The sequence below is a fragment of the Ranitomeya variabilis genome, chromosome 1 (assembly GCF_051348905.1).
Source record: "Ranitomeya variabilis isolate aRanVar5 chromosome 1, aRanVar5.hap1, whole genome shotgun sequence".
NCBI lineage: Eukaryota > Metazoa > Chordata > Amphibia > Anura > Dendrobatidae > Ranitomeya > Ranitomeya variabilis.
The window spans coordinates 517729378-517747883 of record NC_135232.1 but is presented as its reverse complement, the minus strand read 5'-3'; the positions used below and the strand labels follow the sequence as shown (position 1 = coordinate 517747883).

At 41.1% G+C, this 18506-nt stretch overlaps 1 protein-coding gene across 2 annotated transcripts in view; it reads right to left on the bottom strand.

Annotated features, from left to right (window-relative positions):
• The window catches only part of ATCAY (ATCAY kinesin light chain interacting caytaxin), a 336717-nt gene that overhangs the window by 169384 nt on the left and 148827 nt on the right, over nt 1-18506 (bottom strand). For both annotated transcript variants that reach the window (XM_077253872.1, XM_077253882.1), the window contains exons 3-7: nt 17540-17601; nt 17237-17458; nt 16215-16400; nt 15978-16080; nt 6007-6138 (exon numbers count right to left, since the gene is read on the bottom strand). In XM_077253872.1, the coding sequence (XP_077109987.1) occupies nt 6007-6138; nt 15978-16080; nt 16215-16400; nt 17237-17458; nt 17540-17601 (705 nt within the window). The remainder of the gene's footprint in view (nt 1-6006; nt 6139-15977; nt 16081-16214; nt 16401-17236; nt 17459-17539; nt 17602-18506) is intronic.

The following is an 18506-nucleotide window of genomic DNA, read 5'->3' as shown; positions in this document are numbered from 1 at the left end:
AAGATGGTAAGCGGCAATGACACCATAATTATTGTTACCATCCCGCTTCTCTGCATTCTGAAAAGCTCTCTGCTCACAATGAAAGAGGATGCATTGCAGGCGGAGCAGGAGGACATGGAGCAAGGAACCATACAGGGTGATTACACACAGCCCAGCCTCATATCATCCCAATGTTGATTGTTTGACAATGAGGAACAGGAGGAGGAAGAACAGGGGCTACTTTCATACGCTGTAGACGGTACTATAAGCGCAATTGTCATACCGTCTGTTTAGCGTGGTCAGTCGTCCTGTTGGTGAGGACACGGAAGGCTTGCCTTTTACCAGTCTGGCACGCATGGCTGACTTTATGTTGCACTGCCATTCCCGTGACCCTCGTATTGTAAACATTTTGGGTGACAGTCATTACTGGGTAGTGACACTTTTAGACCCACGCTACAAGAACTTTCAATCTCTTCTTCCAGAGGCAGCCAGGTGTACTAAAAAGCTCCATTACTGGAGGGCCATTGTTGCAGAATTATTTAAAAAAATTCCATCTGAAAATGCTGGCGGCAGACATAACAGTTTGTTGGACAACCAAGGAGTAAAGGCAAGAGAGACAACTCCAATCCATCAGAGGCATGGAAACACTGGCAAAGTTCTGGGACAGTTTTCTCAGACCCTGGTCCTGAGGCGCGGAGTAATGTAACAAGGAATGGAATGTTTTCTAAGATGCTGAGGGAGTACCTTGCTGACCATACCAACGTCCTCCGTTATTCCTCTGTGCCTTTTAATTAATGGGTATCCAAGCTGGACACGTGGCATGAACTGTCTCTCTACACCTTGGAGGTCCTGGCCTGCCCTGCAGCTAGCGTTTTGTCAGAGCGGGTTTTTAGTGCCACTGGTAGAATTATCACAGATAAGCACATTCGCCTGTCAATGGAAAATGCACAAAAATGAAAAATGAACAAGGGCTTCTTACACCACCAAATGACAGCAAAACATAACCTCCAATACAGTGTCTTTTTGGGAGGTGTATTCCCATGCACCTCTTCACACCCACACATGGGTATATGCTTCCTTATTTTGGCTATTTGGTGTACTCCTCCTCCTTGTCCTCATCATCCACCACCACTAGAATACCAGGGTGAATGTGTTCTATGCTGCTACAGACAGTCTATTTTTTGGCAAGGGTGTCTATGATCCCCATAAAAAAATTTAAAAAAAATATACCCCCCATGGGGGTCAGCCCATGCACTTAGTGTATGGGCATTCTAAGTCTAGGAGACCCGCTCCTTTAAATTGGGCCTATTTATTAATGAGGCCTTCCTCCACGTCTCATCATCTGCCGCCACTAGATCACTAGGGTTAACGTGTTCCGTGCTGGTACAGCCACTCTAGTTTTTTGCAAGGGTGTTTCTGATGTTCGTAATAAAAATATTCACACAGTATGTTGATGTGTACCCCCCAGGAGAAAATGTTTGCCAGCCCATACACTAGGGTATGGGCATTATGAGTCTAGGAGACTCACTCCTTTGTAACGGGACAGTTTTTTTTATGAGGCCCTCCTCCACGTTTCTTCCAAGGGGGGATAGGGGTGCATACAAATTTCGGTCAAGGCAGCCCTTGCATTCAATGCATAAGTAAACAGTATGGGAGTACAAAATGAATAATGTGAAGTGGATTTTCTTGTGGCCATCCAGTACCTGAGTTCAAAGGATTCTTGGGATGCATATGACTTAATAGCAGGGCAGGCCTTGCATTCAATGCAACATTTTTTCAGGAAGCCCTCCTTGTACCTCTCGTGAAAGGGGTATTGGGGTGCATCGTAATTCTTGGCAACCAAGCCACTCACTGCATCTACTATATAATTGCCTAAGGGTACTTCCGTCTTTCTGTTCTTCTGTCACGGTTATTCGTTTGCTGATTGGTCTCGGCAGCTACCTGTCATGGCTGCTGCGACCAATCAGCGACGCGCACAGTCCAGAAAAAAATGGCCGCTCCTTACTCCCCGCACTCACTGCCCGGCGCTCACACAGGGTTAATGCCGGTGGTAACGGACCGCGTTATGCCGCGGGTAACGCACTCCGTTACCGCCGCTATTAACCCTGTGTCCCCAACTTTGTACTATTGACGCTGCCTATGCGGCATCAATAGTACAAAATGTAATGTTAAAAATAATAAATAAAAAAAACCAAACCTGCTATACTCACCCTCTGTAGTCCGCTGAGCCGCTCGCGCCGCCCGCCATCTTCCGTTGCAGCTTGCGGTGGCAAAGATGGTATGGCAGCAGGACCTGCCATGACGTCACGGTCATGTGACCGCGACGTCATCACAAGCCCTGCGCGCCTGCGCGGCAAGGACCTGATATGACGTCACGGTCATGTGACCGTGACGTCATCACAGGACCTGCGCTCAAACCAACCCTGGGACCAGAAGCTGCCGTGGACTACAAGGGGCCCTCGGAAAGGTGAGTATATGTTTATTTTTTATTTTTTAACCTGTGACAAATGTGGCTGGGCAGTATACTACGTGACTGGCTAATATACTACGTGGCTCTGTGCTCTATACTACTTCGCTGTGCAATATACTATGTGGCTCTGTGCTGTATACTACGTCACTGGGCAATATACTACGTAACTGGGCAATATACTACGTAACTAGGCAATATACTACGTCCCTGGCCAATATACTACGTCGCTCTGTGCTGTATACTACGTCACTGAGCAATATACTACGTAACTGGGCAATATACTACGTGACTGGGCAATATACTACGTAACTGGGCAATATACTACAGCGCTGAGCAATATACTACGTGGCTCGGCAATATACTACGTGGCTCGGCAATATACTACGTGGCTCGGCAATATACTACGTAACTGGGCAATATACTACGTGACTGGGCAATATACTACATCGCTGGGCAATATACTACGTAACTGGGCAATATACTACGTGACTGGGCAATATACTACATCGCTGGGCAATATACTACGTAACTGGGCAATATACTACAGCGCTGAGCAATATACTACAGCGCTGAGCAATATACTACGTCACTGGCCAATACACTACGTCGCTGGGCAATATACTAAATACTACGTGGCTGGGCAATATACTACGTGGCTGGGCAATATACTACGTAACTGGGCAATATACTACAGCGCTGAGCAATATACTACGTTGCTGGCCAATATACTACGTTGCTGGGCAATATACTAAATACTACGTGGCTGGGCAATATACTACGTGGCTGGGCAATATACTACGTAACTGGGCAATATACTACGTGGACATGCATATTCTAGAATACCCGATGCGTTAGAATCGGGCCACCATCTAGTAGGCAATAACAGCATAGGAAACCCACTGTTTAATAATGGCCCTTTAAGAATATTAATGTCCCCTGATGCCCCTCTAAAAATAGGCATGTGACTTTAACCTCTTTCTGACCTCGGATGGGATAGTATGTCCGAGGTCAGATACTGCGTTTTGATGCAGGGCTCCGGCGGTGAGCCCACATCAATGCCGGGACATGTCAGCTGTTTTGAACAGCTGACATGTGCCCGCAATAGCGGCAGGTGAAATTGCAATTCACCCGCCGCTATTAACTAGTTAAATGCCGCTGTCAAACGCTGACAGCGGCTTTTAACTGGGGCTTCAGGCCGGGCGGCCGAAAATGAGCGCATCGCAGACCCCGTCACATGATCGGGGGTCAGCGATGCATCAGAATGGTAACCATAGAGGTCATTGAGACCTCTATGGTTACTGATGCTGGCCTGTTGTGAGCGCCCCCCTGTGGTCGGCGCTCATAGCAAACCTGCATTTCTGCTGCATAGCAGCGATCTGATGATCGATGCTATGTAGCAGAGTCGATCGAGTGGTGCCAGCTTCTAGCCTCCCATGGAGGCTATTGAAGCATGGCAAAAGTAAAAAAAAAAAGTTTAAAAATTTGAAAAAAAATAAAAAAAATATAAAAGTTTAAATCACCCCGCTTTCGCCCCATTCAAAATAAATCAATAAAAAAAAAATCAAACCTACACATATTTGGTATCGACGCGTTCAGAATCGCCCGATCTATCAATAAAAAAAGGATTAACCTGATCGCAAAACGGCGTAGTGAGAAAAAAATTCTAAACGCCAGAATTACGTTTTTTTGGTCACCGCGACATTGCATTAAAATGCAATAACGGGCAATCAAAAGAATGTATCTGCACCAAAATGCTATCATTAAAAACGCCAGCTCAGCACGCAAAAAATAAGCCCTCAACCGACCCCAGATAATGAAAAATAGAGACGCTACGGGTATCGAAAAATGGCGCAATTTTTTTTTTTTTTTTAGCAAAGTTTGGAATTTTTTTTCATCACTTAGATAAAAGAGAACCTAGATATGTTTGGCGTCTATGAACTCGTAATAACCTGGAGAATCATAATGGCAGGTCAGTTTTAGCATTTAGTGAACCTAGTAAAAAAGCCAATCAAAAAACAAGTGTCGGATTGCACTTTTTTTGCAATTTCACCGCACTTGGAATTTTTTTCCCGTTTTCTAGTACACGACACGCTAAAACCAATGATGTCGTTCAAAAGTACAACTTATTTTTACAAAATATAAGCCCTCACATGGCCATATTGATGGAAAAATAAAAAAGTTATGGCTCTGGGAAGAAGGGGAGCAAAGAACGAACACTGAAAAACGGAAAATCCCAAGGTCATGAAGGGGTTAGACTCCCTCCTTCATAAATGAAACAAGATGTGTCTGCTTATGTGTCACACACCACATGGCCAGCTAGGGTTGTTAAATGTTACAACTAGAAAAAATAAGGATGCGCACACAGCTTTGTGGACAAGGTGCAAGCTGAATCAGAAAAAATCTGCAATATAGAGAAAGGTCAAACAGCTGCACTCTCAATTAGTTTGCAGAAAGTATTTAATTTTACAAAAAATTACACGACAAAAGAAATACAGTTTTTAAGTGAAACCAAAGAATCAAAAAGCATGTGAGATTTTGACCTTGATAAGGTCTTTCTCAAACGACTCTATTAATGATTCACACTACCACAATAGCGCTGCAATACACGCTCTGGCACATCGCCCCACACAGCGCTAGAATGTGCTCAACTGAAGACTGGATACTAATGCATGCCACCAGCACCAAAACCGCATAGCAGCACACTGGCCATTGTGAATCATTAATAGCGTCGTTTGAGAAAGACCTTATCAAGGTCGAAATGTCACACGCTTTTTGGTTAAATGTTACAATGACATTTCCCAGGGAATGCATTTGTATTGGTTGAAAGCAATGTTAAAGTTGAAAAATGCATCAAAAACGCTGCGTGTGAACATAGCCCAAGTGGTGGAGGAACATTTTGGTCTTGGGTTAATTATTTTGCCTTATATACAAGTCATTACCCTGAAAAAGGATGTACCTTAACATATTTCCCATCAAAATCCATTTTAGTTTAGTTTTTGTATGTTTTTTGGTGCACCTGTAAAAATGGCGTGAAACTCTGACAACATTGTTTACAGCAGTGACCTAGGAGTCAGAAATGCTTCCAGGGGTGATCCCCATGATGTTCCCGTGTCATTTGAGCAGTGTTTCCATCATTTTAAGACATTTTTAGACCTTAAAAGGACCCCTGGGGGGGATCGCGGTAAAAATGCTCGGGTCTCCCAGATACTTATATTGGGCTCGTTGTTCTGTCCGAGTACCCGAGTATTCCAATTTGCTGGACCCGAGCAACAAACACCCGAGCATTTTAGTGCTCGCTCATTTCTACATACCACATACTGTAGAAAGTGAAATTTATGAAAGAAAGGTTCTCCAGGCAATCACTGGAGTATGTTTCTTGTGATGGCGCATGGCAGATGAAAGATGTGCCATATTCATTGAGAGAGCACCCTTCATCAACACTAGCAATACAGTATATAAACTGCCAGTCTTTATGAATTGGGGCACAAATGTTTTAGTAAAGTAAAGATGGAAATATATCAGCATGAGAATATCAGTAGGTCACGATATAAACTCACCTCCTATCTATCATCTGATAGCACTTCTTCAGCCATCCTAATCCAGGCATTCTGCGCCGTGGCGTGGCACCATTCAGGTAAACGATCATATAATCCTCAGCCACCAGCAACTCTAAACTACTTATTACATACCTGCCAAATAGAAAAATAGGAAAATAAATGGGTTGATTTGTTGGATTAAATATATTTAAAAGGTATGTACATATGAAGCAACTTTATGGAAACATAAAAGGATGATTGTAGGATTAAATTTCAAGCAAGGTTTGGTTGTAGACTGAAACCACGGAGACAAGTAGGTCTGCATAGAAACTGCAGACACAAAACAGTAGGACTGATGAGAAAAAGGAGATGTGTTCCAGCTAGTGATGAGCGAATATACTCGTTACTCGAGATTTCATGCTCGGGGTCCTCCGATTATTTTTTAGTGCTCGGAGTTTTAATTTTTCTTGCCGCAGCTGAATGATTTACATCTGTTAGCCAGCAAAAGTACATGTGGGGGTTCCCTACCAACCAGGCAACCCCCACATGTACTTATGCTGGCTAACAGATGTAAAACATTCAGCTGCGGCAAGAAAAACTAAAACTCCGAGCACTAAAAAATACTCGGAGGACCCCGAGCATGAAATCTCGAGTAACGAGTATATTCGCTCAACACTAGTTCCAGCTTCTTTGAATCCAAAAATTTATTAGAAAATGCTTTTTAAAAAACCATGGCAATGGCAAAGTTCACAAGGCAAGATATAGTTACGTATTTCAAATGCTCAAGGTGTCCTTTATCAAACTATATTTGAACAGGACCTATGCAGCTTTTCTACAAAATGTGACCAATGAAAGGGAGATTTCAAATCACATGACAAACATGCTAATCACATTAAAATTCCATGTGCAAAAAAAGGGGAAGAGGGGGAGCCGAAGCAAAGGAAAGGGAAAGAAACAATAGAAAAAGTGTGAAATGCATAAAATCATGTCATTATGTAGGAAGATGGATCGGGCTAGTGGTCCCTCTCATGTGCCCGGGCCGGAACTGTTGAGACTGTCACCATTGTTGTCGGGGGAAGGACTTGCTGACAGGAGCAGGCCTTTGCACCTGACTGGGCGGGTCTGATATAAAAGAGACTGAGCGTGGGAGAATGGGGCTTTTGGCAGGTTCCCAGCGTGTGCGTCAGGAGAAGGTTGACTCCCTCTCCGCTGACCGAAGCCAACCTGCAGGTGCTTCCATCCCCTGCTTATACAGACTGTGTACCCTCCGAGACCATTTCCCCGCTACCATCTGACCTCAACAGCTCTAACCGGTCTGTACCGCTGACAACTGCCGACATGCTACTCAGCATTGGCCTGACGGTGCACGCTGAATGTGGTAACGAGACTGTGGCCTCCACTTCGGGACTTTGTACATCACCTCCTCTCAGACAGCACCTCGTACCAGGACCAAGAGACCACGTGTAGTAAGACCAGGATACTTTGCGGCCGCTCAGAGACATTGCTTCACTTTCCTCCAGGACTGACTCAGAGACTTCTCGCGTCACCTATGGCGCCATCGTGGGATCTTCCAGCCTCCACCTTCCAGGACCCAGAGACTGATAAATTACCTTGATATTTGACCCTTTGTTATTACTCTGTTACCATTTACACTTTGTGTTCTTATATACCTTCACCCCCTTACTGCCTGTATGGAGTATTTACTGTTGTGACAACTATATATAAAAAAAAACGTTAACTTTTGCTCTGCCTCCTGCTTGTCACTGCATCCCATGTACCTGATAGAACCCTACATTTACATGCATATACTTAGACACAACAAGAAAAATAACTAAATAAATAAATTGAGGAATATTATTTCACCTAGCCTCTTTAATCCCACAGCCAGACAAAAGACATTGTTAAACCATCCGGGTTTCTTTGGCTGCAGAGGATCTAGATGTAGCACATGTAAACAGGTCTACAACAACTCGCACATTCTCCAACTTCAATAACACCCAACAATTTAAAATTCAACAATATATAAACTGCAACTCTTGCAATGTTGTCTACATGATTAAGTGCATTGAATGTGATCTGATGTATATAGGTTGCATGACCCGCAATTTAAAGGTCAGAATCTCTGAACATATAACTGACATTATTTCTATTTCCAGTTCAAATCGTGCCATTTCATTTGCATCCAGGCATTTTATTCATTGTCATCAAAGAAGTACTGCTTCATTTAGGATTTCTGGAATACTGTAGAACACATTGCACATCCATTGAGAGGAGGAAACATCAAGAGACTTCTAATGACCAGAGAGGCATTTTCGATTTATTATTTGGAAACATGCCATCCTGCGGGTCTGAATGGTCACAAGGAATTTATGTTCCATTATTAAAATTTACTAAAGGTTATATAGGACCTGTTTATATATAGTTTGATAAAGGACAACTTTTGAGCATTTGAAATGCGTAACAATATATTGCCATGTGAACTTTGCCATTGCCATGATTTTTTAAGAAGCATTTTCCAATACATTTTTTAGATCCAAAGAAGCTGGAACACGTCTCTTTTTTCTCATCAGTACTACATGTGTGACCGCATGAGATCCATGCTTCAGCAAGCCGTATGCCGCTGTGGGTGAGCTGGTTCATTCTTTTTTTGTAGTTACAAAACAGTAGGACATTGCTTTATTTTCTTGTTACATTGGGCCAGAAAATAAAAATGTATTGCAAATGTGTGCTTAGCTTTACAACTTTATCACACATGATATTGCATAACTTAGCTACAGTCAAAAACATGACATATGACTATTGGCCCGTTATGGCCAGTCACTTGGCACATGGTGAAAGCTACTTCATGGAGCCAACAGGAGACGAAGTGGCACTTAACCCCTTCACCCCCGGAGCTTTTTCCGTTTTTCCGTTTTCGTTTTTCGCTCCCCTCCTTCCCAGAGCCATAACTTTTTAATTTTTCCGTCAATTTGGCCATGTGAGGGCTTATTTTTTGCGGGACGAGTTGTACTTTTGAACGACATCATTGGTTTTACCATGTCGTGTACTAGAAAACGGGAAAAAAATTCCAAGTGCAGTGAAATTGCAAAAAAAGTGCAATCCCACACTTGTTTTTTGCTTGCCTATTTTGCTAGGTTCACTAAATGCTAAAACTGACCTGCCATTATGATTTTCCAGGTCAGTACGAGTTCATAGACACCTAACATGACTAGGTTATTTTTCACCTAAGTGGTGAAAAAAAAATCCAAACTTTGCAATAAACAAAACAATACAAAATTGCGCCATTTTCCGATACTCGTAGCGTCTCCATTTTTCGTGATCTGGGGTCAGGTGAGGGCTTATTTTTTGCGTGCCGAGCTGGCATTTTTAATGATAGCATTTTGGTGCAGATACGTTCTTTTGATCGCCCGTTATTGCATTTTAATGCAATGTCGTGGCGACCAAAAAAACGTAAATCTGGCATTTCGATTTTTTTTCTCATTACGCCGTTTAGCGATCAGGTTAATGCTTTTTTTTATTGATAGATCGGGCGATTCTGAACGCGGCGATACCAAATATGTGTAGGTTGGGTTTTTTTTTTATTGATTTATTTTGATTGGGGCGAAAGGGGGGTGATTTAAACTTTTATATTTTTTTTATTTTTTTCACATTTTTTTTTTACTTTTGCCATGCTTCTATAGCCTCCATGGGAGGCTAGAAGCAGGCACAGCCCGATCGGCTCTGCTACATAACAGCGATCATCAGATCGCTGTTATGTAGCTAAAATGCAGGTGTGCTGTGAGCGCCGACCACAGGGTGGCGCTCACAGCCACCGGCGATCAGTAACCATAGAGGTCTCCAGGACCTCTATGGTTACAATGTACAAGCATCGCCGACCCCCGATCATGTGACGGGGGTCGGCGATGCGCTCATATCCGGCCGCACGGCCGGATGCGGTAGTTAAATGCCGCTGTCTGCGTTTGACAGCGGCATTTAACTAGTTAATAGCGGCGGGTGATCGCGATTTCACCCGCCGCTATTGCGCGCACATGTCAGCTGTAAAAAACAGCTGACATGTCGCGACTTTGATGTGCGCTCACCGCCGGAGCGCACATCAAAGCAGGGGACCCGACAGCTGACGTACTATAACGTCAGATGTCAGGAAGGGGTTAATTCTTGTGATGTCACGGGCTACTAAACTGGTATTGATGGCACATTGTAAAGAAATATGCATAAATTCTGCACTGTATCAGAATTTAAAAATGTATAAGGTCAACATTCCAGAAACAGAAAAGTACTATAAGTGTCCTTGTGTGCTATGCCATTAACATAAAAATAGAACAACAGAATGTTAGAGTTGGGAGGGACCTCCAAGGCCATTGTTTCCAACCCGCTGCTCAATACAGAACTCACTAAACTATCTCAGATGTCTGTCCAGTCTCTGTTTGAAGACTTCCATTGAAGGAGAACTCACCACCTCTCATGACAGCCTGTTCCACTCATTGATCACCCTCACTGTCAAAAAGTTTTTTCTAATATCTAATGTGTCTTCTCCCTTTTAGTTTCATTCCATTGCTTTTCTTGTTTCCATGTGCAAATGAGAATAATGGAGATCCTTCTAAGTTTCCTCTTAACCTTTTTTTCGTAATCTAAACATTCCCAGATTCTTTAACCGTTCCTTGTAGGACATACTTTGCATTCCGCTCACTATCTGGTTAGTTCTTCTCTGAACTTGCTCCAGTTTTTCATGTAAAATGTGGTGCCCAGAACTGGACACAGTATTCCAGATGAGGCCTGACCAAGGAGGAGTAGAGGGCGATAATTACTGCACGTGATCTAGACTCTATGCTTCTCTTAATACATCCTAGAACTGTGTTTGCCTTTTTTGCTGCTGCATCACACTCTTGACTCATGTGCAGTCTGTGATCAATTAATATACTCAAGTCTTTTTCACATGTGCAATTGCTTAGTTCTATTCCTCCCATTCTGTAATTTTCGTTTTTCTTGACCAGATATAGAATCTTGCATTTTTCCCTGTTGAATACTATTCGATTAGTCACTGCCCATTGTTCAAAGTTTATCTAGATGTTTCTGAATCTTTTCTCTGTCTTCTCTAGTGTTAGCTAACCCTCCTAGTTCTGCATCATCTACAAATTTGATTAATTTACATTTATTTCCCTTATTTAGATCTTTTGTAACATTGCTGAACAACACTGGGGCAGGACAGAGCCTTGTGGTACCCCACTTGAAATACTATTCCAATTGGATGAGCAACCATTTAAGTAAGGCTCACTGACCTGTAATTTCCTAGCTCCATTTTCAATCTTCAATACAATGTGCTTCTTTAAAGGAAACTTGTCATTAAATTTATGCTGCCTGAACCATAGTCAGAATGAATCAGAACCTGGCTCTACGATTTCTGCCAGGTACATGTCATGCTGGGGCAAGAGAGGATGCCCATGGTATGGCACAACACAAGGGAAGATGTACAAGGGGACCCTGGTGATAGGGACAAGGGAGAGGGGTCACTTCTTAACATAAACCTGAGTCTGATCCCTGAACTCCCTATTTTCCTTAAACGGGTCCTACCCCCATGCACGATTTCATGCCTAAGCCCTCAATGGCCCTGTCTAGTGTGTAAGCCAGCGGGACACTAGTTCCACTACTACAATAAGACAACACGAGGAAGGTATGGCAAACTGTGGGAAAACACATAACAAATAACACTACTTAGCTTCTCCAGCAGGAAACCTCACTGCTGCAATGGTAACAAACACCTCAGCTTATCAGCTTATCCAGAGACAGGCTTCTTCAAAGAGGTCAGTACAGATGAACTAGAATCGTCAAGGAATGAAGCCGGCAGTGGGTTTATATAGTGAAAGGGAGTGGTCACAAAGTGCTGTAGCTGAGTACTTATGCTTCAAGTTCACAGCCAGAACAGAAAGGGTCCTTAATCTTTTCAGCACTGAATGAAAGTAAATCCACTCCAATTCAAGGTAAACGGCCAACAGATCCTAAAGAGGACCTGCGATCTAATAAACATTGTGAACTTCTGATCCGAGGTCCTCCAGGAGTCACAACATGATGTGACACACTCTCGTGACAGTATGTTTTACTCTCAAATGCCGCAGCCGGTGGGGAACTATAGAGAGAGACCTGACTAGTCTGATTGAGTGGCTGGACTACTTCTCTCCATCCAGCTTCAGTTATTTGACAGGATCTCTTCCATGTGTGTACATAGAGAGACTAGTGATGAGCGAATATACTCGTTACTCGAGATTTCCTGAGCACGCTCGGGTGTCCTCAGAGTATTTTTTAGTGCTCGAAGATTTAGTCTTCTTCGCTACAGCTGAATGATTTACATCTGTTAGCCAGCCTAATTACATGTGGGGATTCCCTAGCAACCAAGCAACCCCCACATGTACTTATACTGGCTAACAGATGTAAATCATTCAGTTGCGGGAAGAAAACTAAATCTCCGAGCACTAAAAAATACTCAGAGGACACCCGAGCATGCTCGGGAAATCTCGAGTGACGAGTATATTCGCTCATCACTAAGAGAGACCTGTCAATTGCCTGGACCATGGATGGGAGAAGCCTGCCAGGGATTACATTGGACTAGTCAGGTCTCTCCCTATGGTTCCGAACAAGAAGACAAAATAGGAGCACTCCATGGAGAAGTCCTGGTGATAAGAAAAAGGGTAGAGTAGACGCAATCTGCTCACCTGGTGGAGTTGTGCAGGTCAGGCGTAATGTTGATAAGAGTAGTAGTGAAGTGGTATTCCTTGTATAGACTGTTGCTCCACTTGATGAAGATGACAAAATGGTTAGTTAAAACAATTACAAGGAAAAATATAAGAAAAAAAGTTGTGATGGGTGCTGTCACGATAAAGACAAGGATGAGAAGGTGTAGAAAAACAATGAACATTTATTAAAAGACAGAAATGCATCTTTTACTACATTTTTTGCAAAAAAAAAAGTTGAGAGATTTTAATTGAGGGAAAATGTATTGAAGCGTTGACACGCGAAACGGCAGTCATCCTCTCCACTCTCTCTCTGAATGCCACCGCACCTCTCACGCCACAGTTAATGTCCTGTAACCGTCTCATGGAATAAAGGACTCTCTTTATGAACGCAATGGTGAGTGCCGCATACTTTTTCTAATGCTACGGAAGTATTTATTTTTTTCCTTCACAATTTTTTACTTTTTCATCTAGAGATTGTCCATTAAGTCTTATATTCCTTATATATTCCTTATTTGTATTATGATTACAGTATAAACTATTCATATGTGGTTCTATTTTATGTTCGAGTTTTGATAATCATCTGTAGGTGGGACATGAAATATCCTTGAATCACAGCTTCCTTTATAAATTGTTTTATACACTGTACTTCTTTGTATGCTAGCCTAAGGCAGAAATTAGATCGATTTTTGTAACACGTTACGATCTTTTAATAAATGTTTGTTGTTTTTCTACATCTCCTCATCCTTATCTTCATCATCACAGCGCCACCACATTTTTTTCTTATTTTTTGCCTCGCAATTATGGTCCCCCAACAGCCTGCAACATTTCAGTGTAAACCATATCTGCAATCATAGTTTGGGCAGCATGAATCTAGTGACAAGTTCCCTTTAAAGATGTGAAGGCATTCAATGTGACAGATACAGGTGCTTCTCACTAAATTTGAATATCATCAAAGAGTCAATTTCAGTTCTTCAATACCGAAAGTGAAACTCGTATATTAAATAGCGTCATTACAAACAGAGTGATCTATTTCATTGTTTATGTCTGTTAATGTTGATGAGTATGGCTTACAGCCAATGAAAACCCAAATGTCAGTAAATTAGAATCATTAACAAAAAACACCTGCAAAGGCTTCCTAAGCAGTTAAAAAGGTCCCTTAGTTTTTTTCAGTAGGCTCCACAATTTTGGGGAAGACTGCTGACTTGACAGATGTCCAGAAGGCAGTCATTGACACACTCCACAAGGAGGTTAAGCCACAAAAGGACATTGCTAGAGAAGCTGGCTGTTTACAGTGTGTTGTGTCCAAGCATATTAGTGGAAAGTTGAGTGGAAGGAAAAAGTGTGATAGAAAAAGGTGCACAAGCAACCGGGATAACCGTAGCCTTGAAAGGATTGTTAAGAAAGGGCCATTCAAAAATTTGAGGGAGATTCACAAGGAGTGGACTGCTGCTAGAGACATTGCTTCAAGAGCCACCATACACAGACGTATCCAGGACATGGGCTACAAGTGTCGCATTCCTTGTGCCAAGCCACTCGTGACCAATAGACAATGTCAGAAGCATCTTACCTGGGCCAAGGAGAAAAAGAACTGGACTGTTGCTCAGTGGTCCAAGGTGCTGTTTTCAGATGAAAGTAAATTTTGCATTTCATTTGGAAATCAAGGTCCCAGAGTCTAGAAGAAGAGTGGAGAGGTACACAATCCAAGCTGCTTGATGTCTAGTGTGAAGTTTCCATAATCAGTGATGGTTTGGGGAGCCATGTCATCTGCCGGAGTAGGTCTACTGTGCTTTATCAAGACCAAAGTCAGCGCAGCCATCTACCAGGAAATTTTAGAGCACTTCATGCTTCCCTCTGCCGACAACTTTTTTGAAGATGGAAATTTAATTCTCCACAGGACTTGGCACCTGTCCACACTGCCAAAAGTACCAATACCTGGTTTAAAAACAACAGTATCACTGTGCTTGATTGGTCAGCAAACTCGCCTGACCTTAACCTCATAGTATTGTCAAGAAGAATATGAGAGACACAAGACCCAACAATGCAAATGAACTGAAGGCTGCTATCAAAGCCACCTGTGCTTCCATATCACCTCAGAAGTGCCACAGGCTGATCGCCTCCATGCCACGCCACATTGATGCAATAATTGATACAAAAGGAGCCCAGATTAAGTACTGAGTGCATTTAGTGAATATACATTTCAGTAGGCAGGTTGGGGTCTTCGGTACTTCTTAAATAACCGTGTAAGTAACAGCCAAGCACATAAACTTTTTCATTTTGCCTCTTTGCACAGTAAGCACCTCAGCACTTTAGTATCATTGCCTCAAAACCATTCAACTTAAAATCTCCTTCTCAATTGAGCATAGTACCCTCTATTGGACACTTGGAGTAAAACGTTGGATTTCACTAGGATTCTTTTTGTGTTTATCTTGCACCCTTCAATTGCTGCTTTCCCTTTGCACAAATTTTAACTCTTTAAGAACTGTGCTCTGATATACAGTATATAAATTATTTTTTTCTGAGTCCTTGGTTATACTCATGTTTACTATCCGCTTACATTATTCCTGCTTAGTTAGTGATACTCTGATTTGGAATATATTTTTTAATATTTAAAAGATTTAATACATTTGATTTTATGGTTAAATATACTCTCTGACCTCCTTTTGCTTTAATTATGCTAAGTGGGGCTTGTTGTGTTAATTTATACATTTCAGTAGGCCAACATTTCGGATTTTAAATTCTGGTGTTATAAAGTATTCTCATTTACTGAGATAATGACTTTTGGGTTTTCACTGGCTTTAAGCCATAATCATCAACATTAACAGAAATAAACACTTGAAATAGATCACTCTGTTTGTAATGATTATCTAATATATGAGTTTCACTATTTGTAATGAAGAACTGAAATAAATTAACTTTTTGATGACATTCTAATTTTGTGAGAAGCACCTGCATCACGGACGGTGTGCGCAGGTGGACGTCATGGAGAGAAAAAAAACTTTCTTACAATTTTAAATGTAGTTTGTTTAAAATGAGTCACGACAGACATATGATGTACTTTGATGTAACTGCTCGATGATACCAAGGTCTGTGCATTTTATCGGGATCAGAGTAGATTTTTGCATTTCATTTATCAGGAAGTGGCGAACTGTGAAGCAAGTAGAATCATATACTAATAGATAGATTATATAATAAACTACGACATTGGTTGTAGTTGATTATGTTAATCTACTCTCTATACATGATCGCAGCAATGTCAACTCCACGTACAGAAAAAGATTCTCCATGATGTAATGGTAATCTGGACAGTTGCTGTCCGGTAGACAACAGGCAGCAAATACAATGATGGCGTTTAGACCCTCACCATAGTATCCTGAAAAACAAGAGAAGAGGGGGAAATAAATTGAGCCCAAATACTATACATCATTTTGTAGGCTGAATAAACATTTTTTTTCTACTTACAGCACTGAAAATATAACCTAAAAAGAAATAGCTGTAACACCTCACCTCCATGTGTAACCACTCTCATATATGGTTTGATCATTTGCAGATCAATGCGATGTTCCTGCTCCCCAATTATCACTGTCCTCCACATGCGTCCATTTGTAGTTCCACCATCTTCCACAGCTCCATCACCAAACAAGTCGGCACTGTCTCCAGGCATATTTTTAGCGCTTGCAACAGGTGTATCATCTATAGAAAAAATAATACGTGAATGTATTTCTACTAAAAAAAACTCTTATGATGAGATATTATATTAATAATAATAAATGTAAAAAAACCTGTTGTGGTGTTCCCAATATTTACAGAGCTCGCCAGTTCTAGGTGGTGATACAGATTGTTTTACCAGTATGTCCAAAGTTTGTCCATCCGGGTTTACCAGCTTATTCATCTATACATTAGATCCTTCCTTGATCACTGCATGTACTATATATGTGAAAAATACATTTTAAATTGCTAATGACTGTGCAACGTGATCTCATAACTAGGAGACACTCAGCACCGCCAGCATATACAGTAGAATATAAGATGGATAAAGCAGTTATGCAGTCTGCCCTCAATATCAATTAGCATCTTGCTTGGACACCAGGCTGCAGCAGCACCGGACTAGAGAAACTGTTTCAATCTGGAACATATTGTACATTGATCAGTTTTTTTTTTCCTCATAGTTTGTAAGCTTGCGAGCAGGGCCCTCATTCCTCCTGGTATCTGTTTTGAACTGTGATTTCTGTTATGCTGTAATGTCTATTGTCTGTACAAGTCCCCTCTATAAGTTGTAAAGCGCTGCAGAATATGTTGGCGCTATATAAATAAAAATTATTATTATTATAATTATGATTCTGTAATTTACACTGCTGACTGCTGAAAATTTGAATTGTAATCAAATTAGTGACATTTTACTTTTAAACACAATTTTCAGTTCCATGCACAGTGCCAACAGTGATTGATTTATTCATAAAAATTATTCTTAAGGGTAGTGATAGTCCTAAATAGCACACTTTAACTATGTGATCTTCTTAAAATCTTACCTTCCCATTCCAACTCATTTCCATTGCCTAAAAACTCTAATGAATCTGTTTCATCTGGAGTCTCAATATCGTCCACATTGATGTCCAGATCATCTGGCGTATCTAGAAAGTCATCAGAAAGTACTGATCCATCACTCTGATCAAGTGAGATATTAATCTCTGGAGCCACTAGTGTTTTACGCTTGCGATGAGATCCACTGATGTTAAGCGTACTTGGCGGAGCTAAATAAAAAGATGGAATAGGTATGATTATTTGTGTATTATGATTTGAATAATTTTGTTATGCCCTAGCTAGTTACTTACAGGATGTAATGTCATCTGTGGGGGATCCAAGATTATCCATTCCTGTGTCTTCAGGAAGAGGCCTTTAAAATAGGAATATGCATATAAAAATCAGTCCTAACTCTAAACATCAATTTTCAGGTCTTTTCCCAAGAACACTTAAAGTGGTCATCCAAAACTAAAATTTATTACAAACCTAAATGTCTGTCTATTTAACCCCTTAAGGATCAAGCAACTTTTTAGGTTAATGACTGGGTGTCAATTTATGAGGTAATATCTCTGGAACACTTCAACAGATCTCGTTGATTCTGAAACTGTTTTTTTGTGACATACTGTACTTCATGATAGTGGTAACATTTGTTCAATACGACTTGTGTTTATTTGTAAAAAATAAAAATTTGGTGTAAATTTGGAAAATTTTGCAATTTTCAAACTTTTAATTTTTATGCCCTTAATCCAGAGAGTCGTGTCACACAAAATAGTTAATAAATAATATTTCCCTCATGTATATTTTACATCAGCACAATTTTTGAAACATATTTTGTTTTCTTTTTTTCTTAGAAGTTAGTAGGAATTAAGTGTTGACCAGCAAATTCTAATTTTTCCAACAAAATTTGCAAAACAATTTATTTTAGGGACCACATCACATTTGAAGTGACTTTGAAGGGCCTATATGACAGAAAATACCCAAAAGTGACACAAATCTAAAAACTGCACCCCTCAATGTGCTCAAAACCACCTGCAATACATTTATTAACCCTTCAGGTTCTTCACAAGAATTAATGGAATGTGGAAGGAAAACATGAACATTTAACTTTTTTCTACAAAATTTTACTTTAGACCCAAACTTTTTTATTTTCACAAGGGTAACAGGAGAAAATTGACCCCAAAATTTGTTGTGCAATTTATGCTAACTAAGCCGATACCCCTTATAAGAGGGAAACCTACTGTCTGGGTGCACGGCAAAGCTCTGAAGGGAAGAAGCACC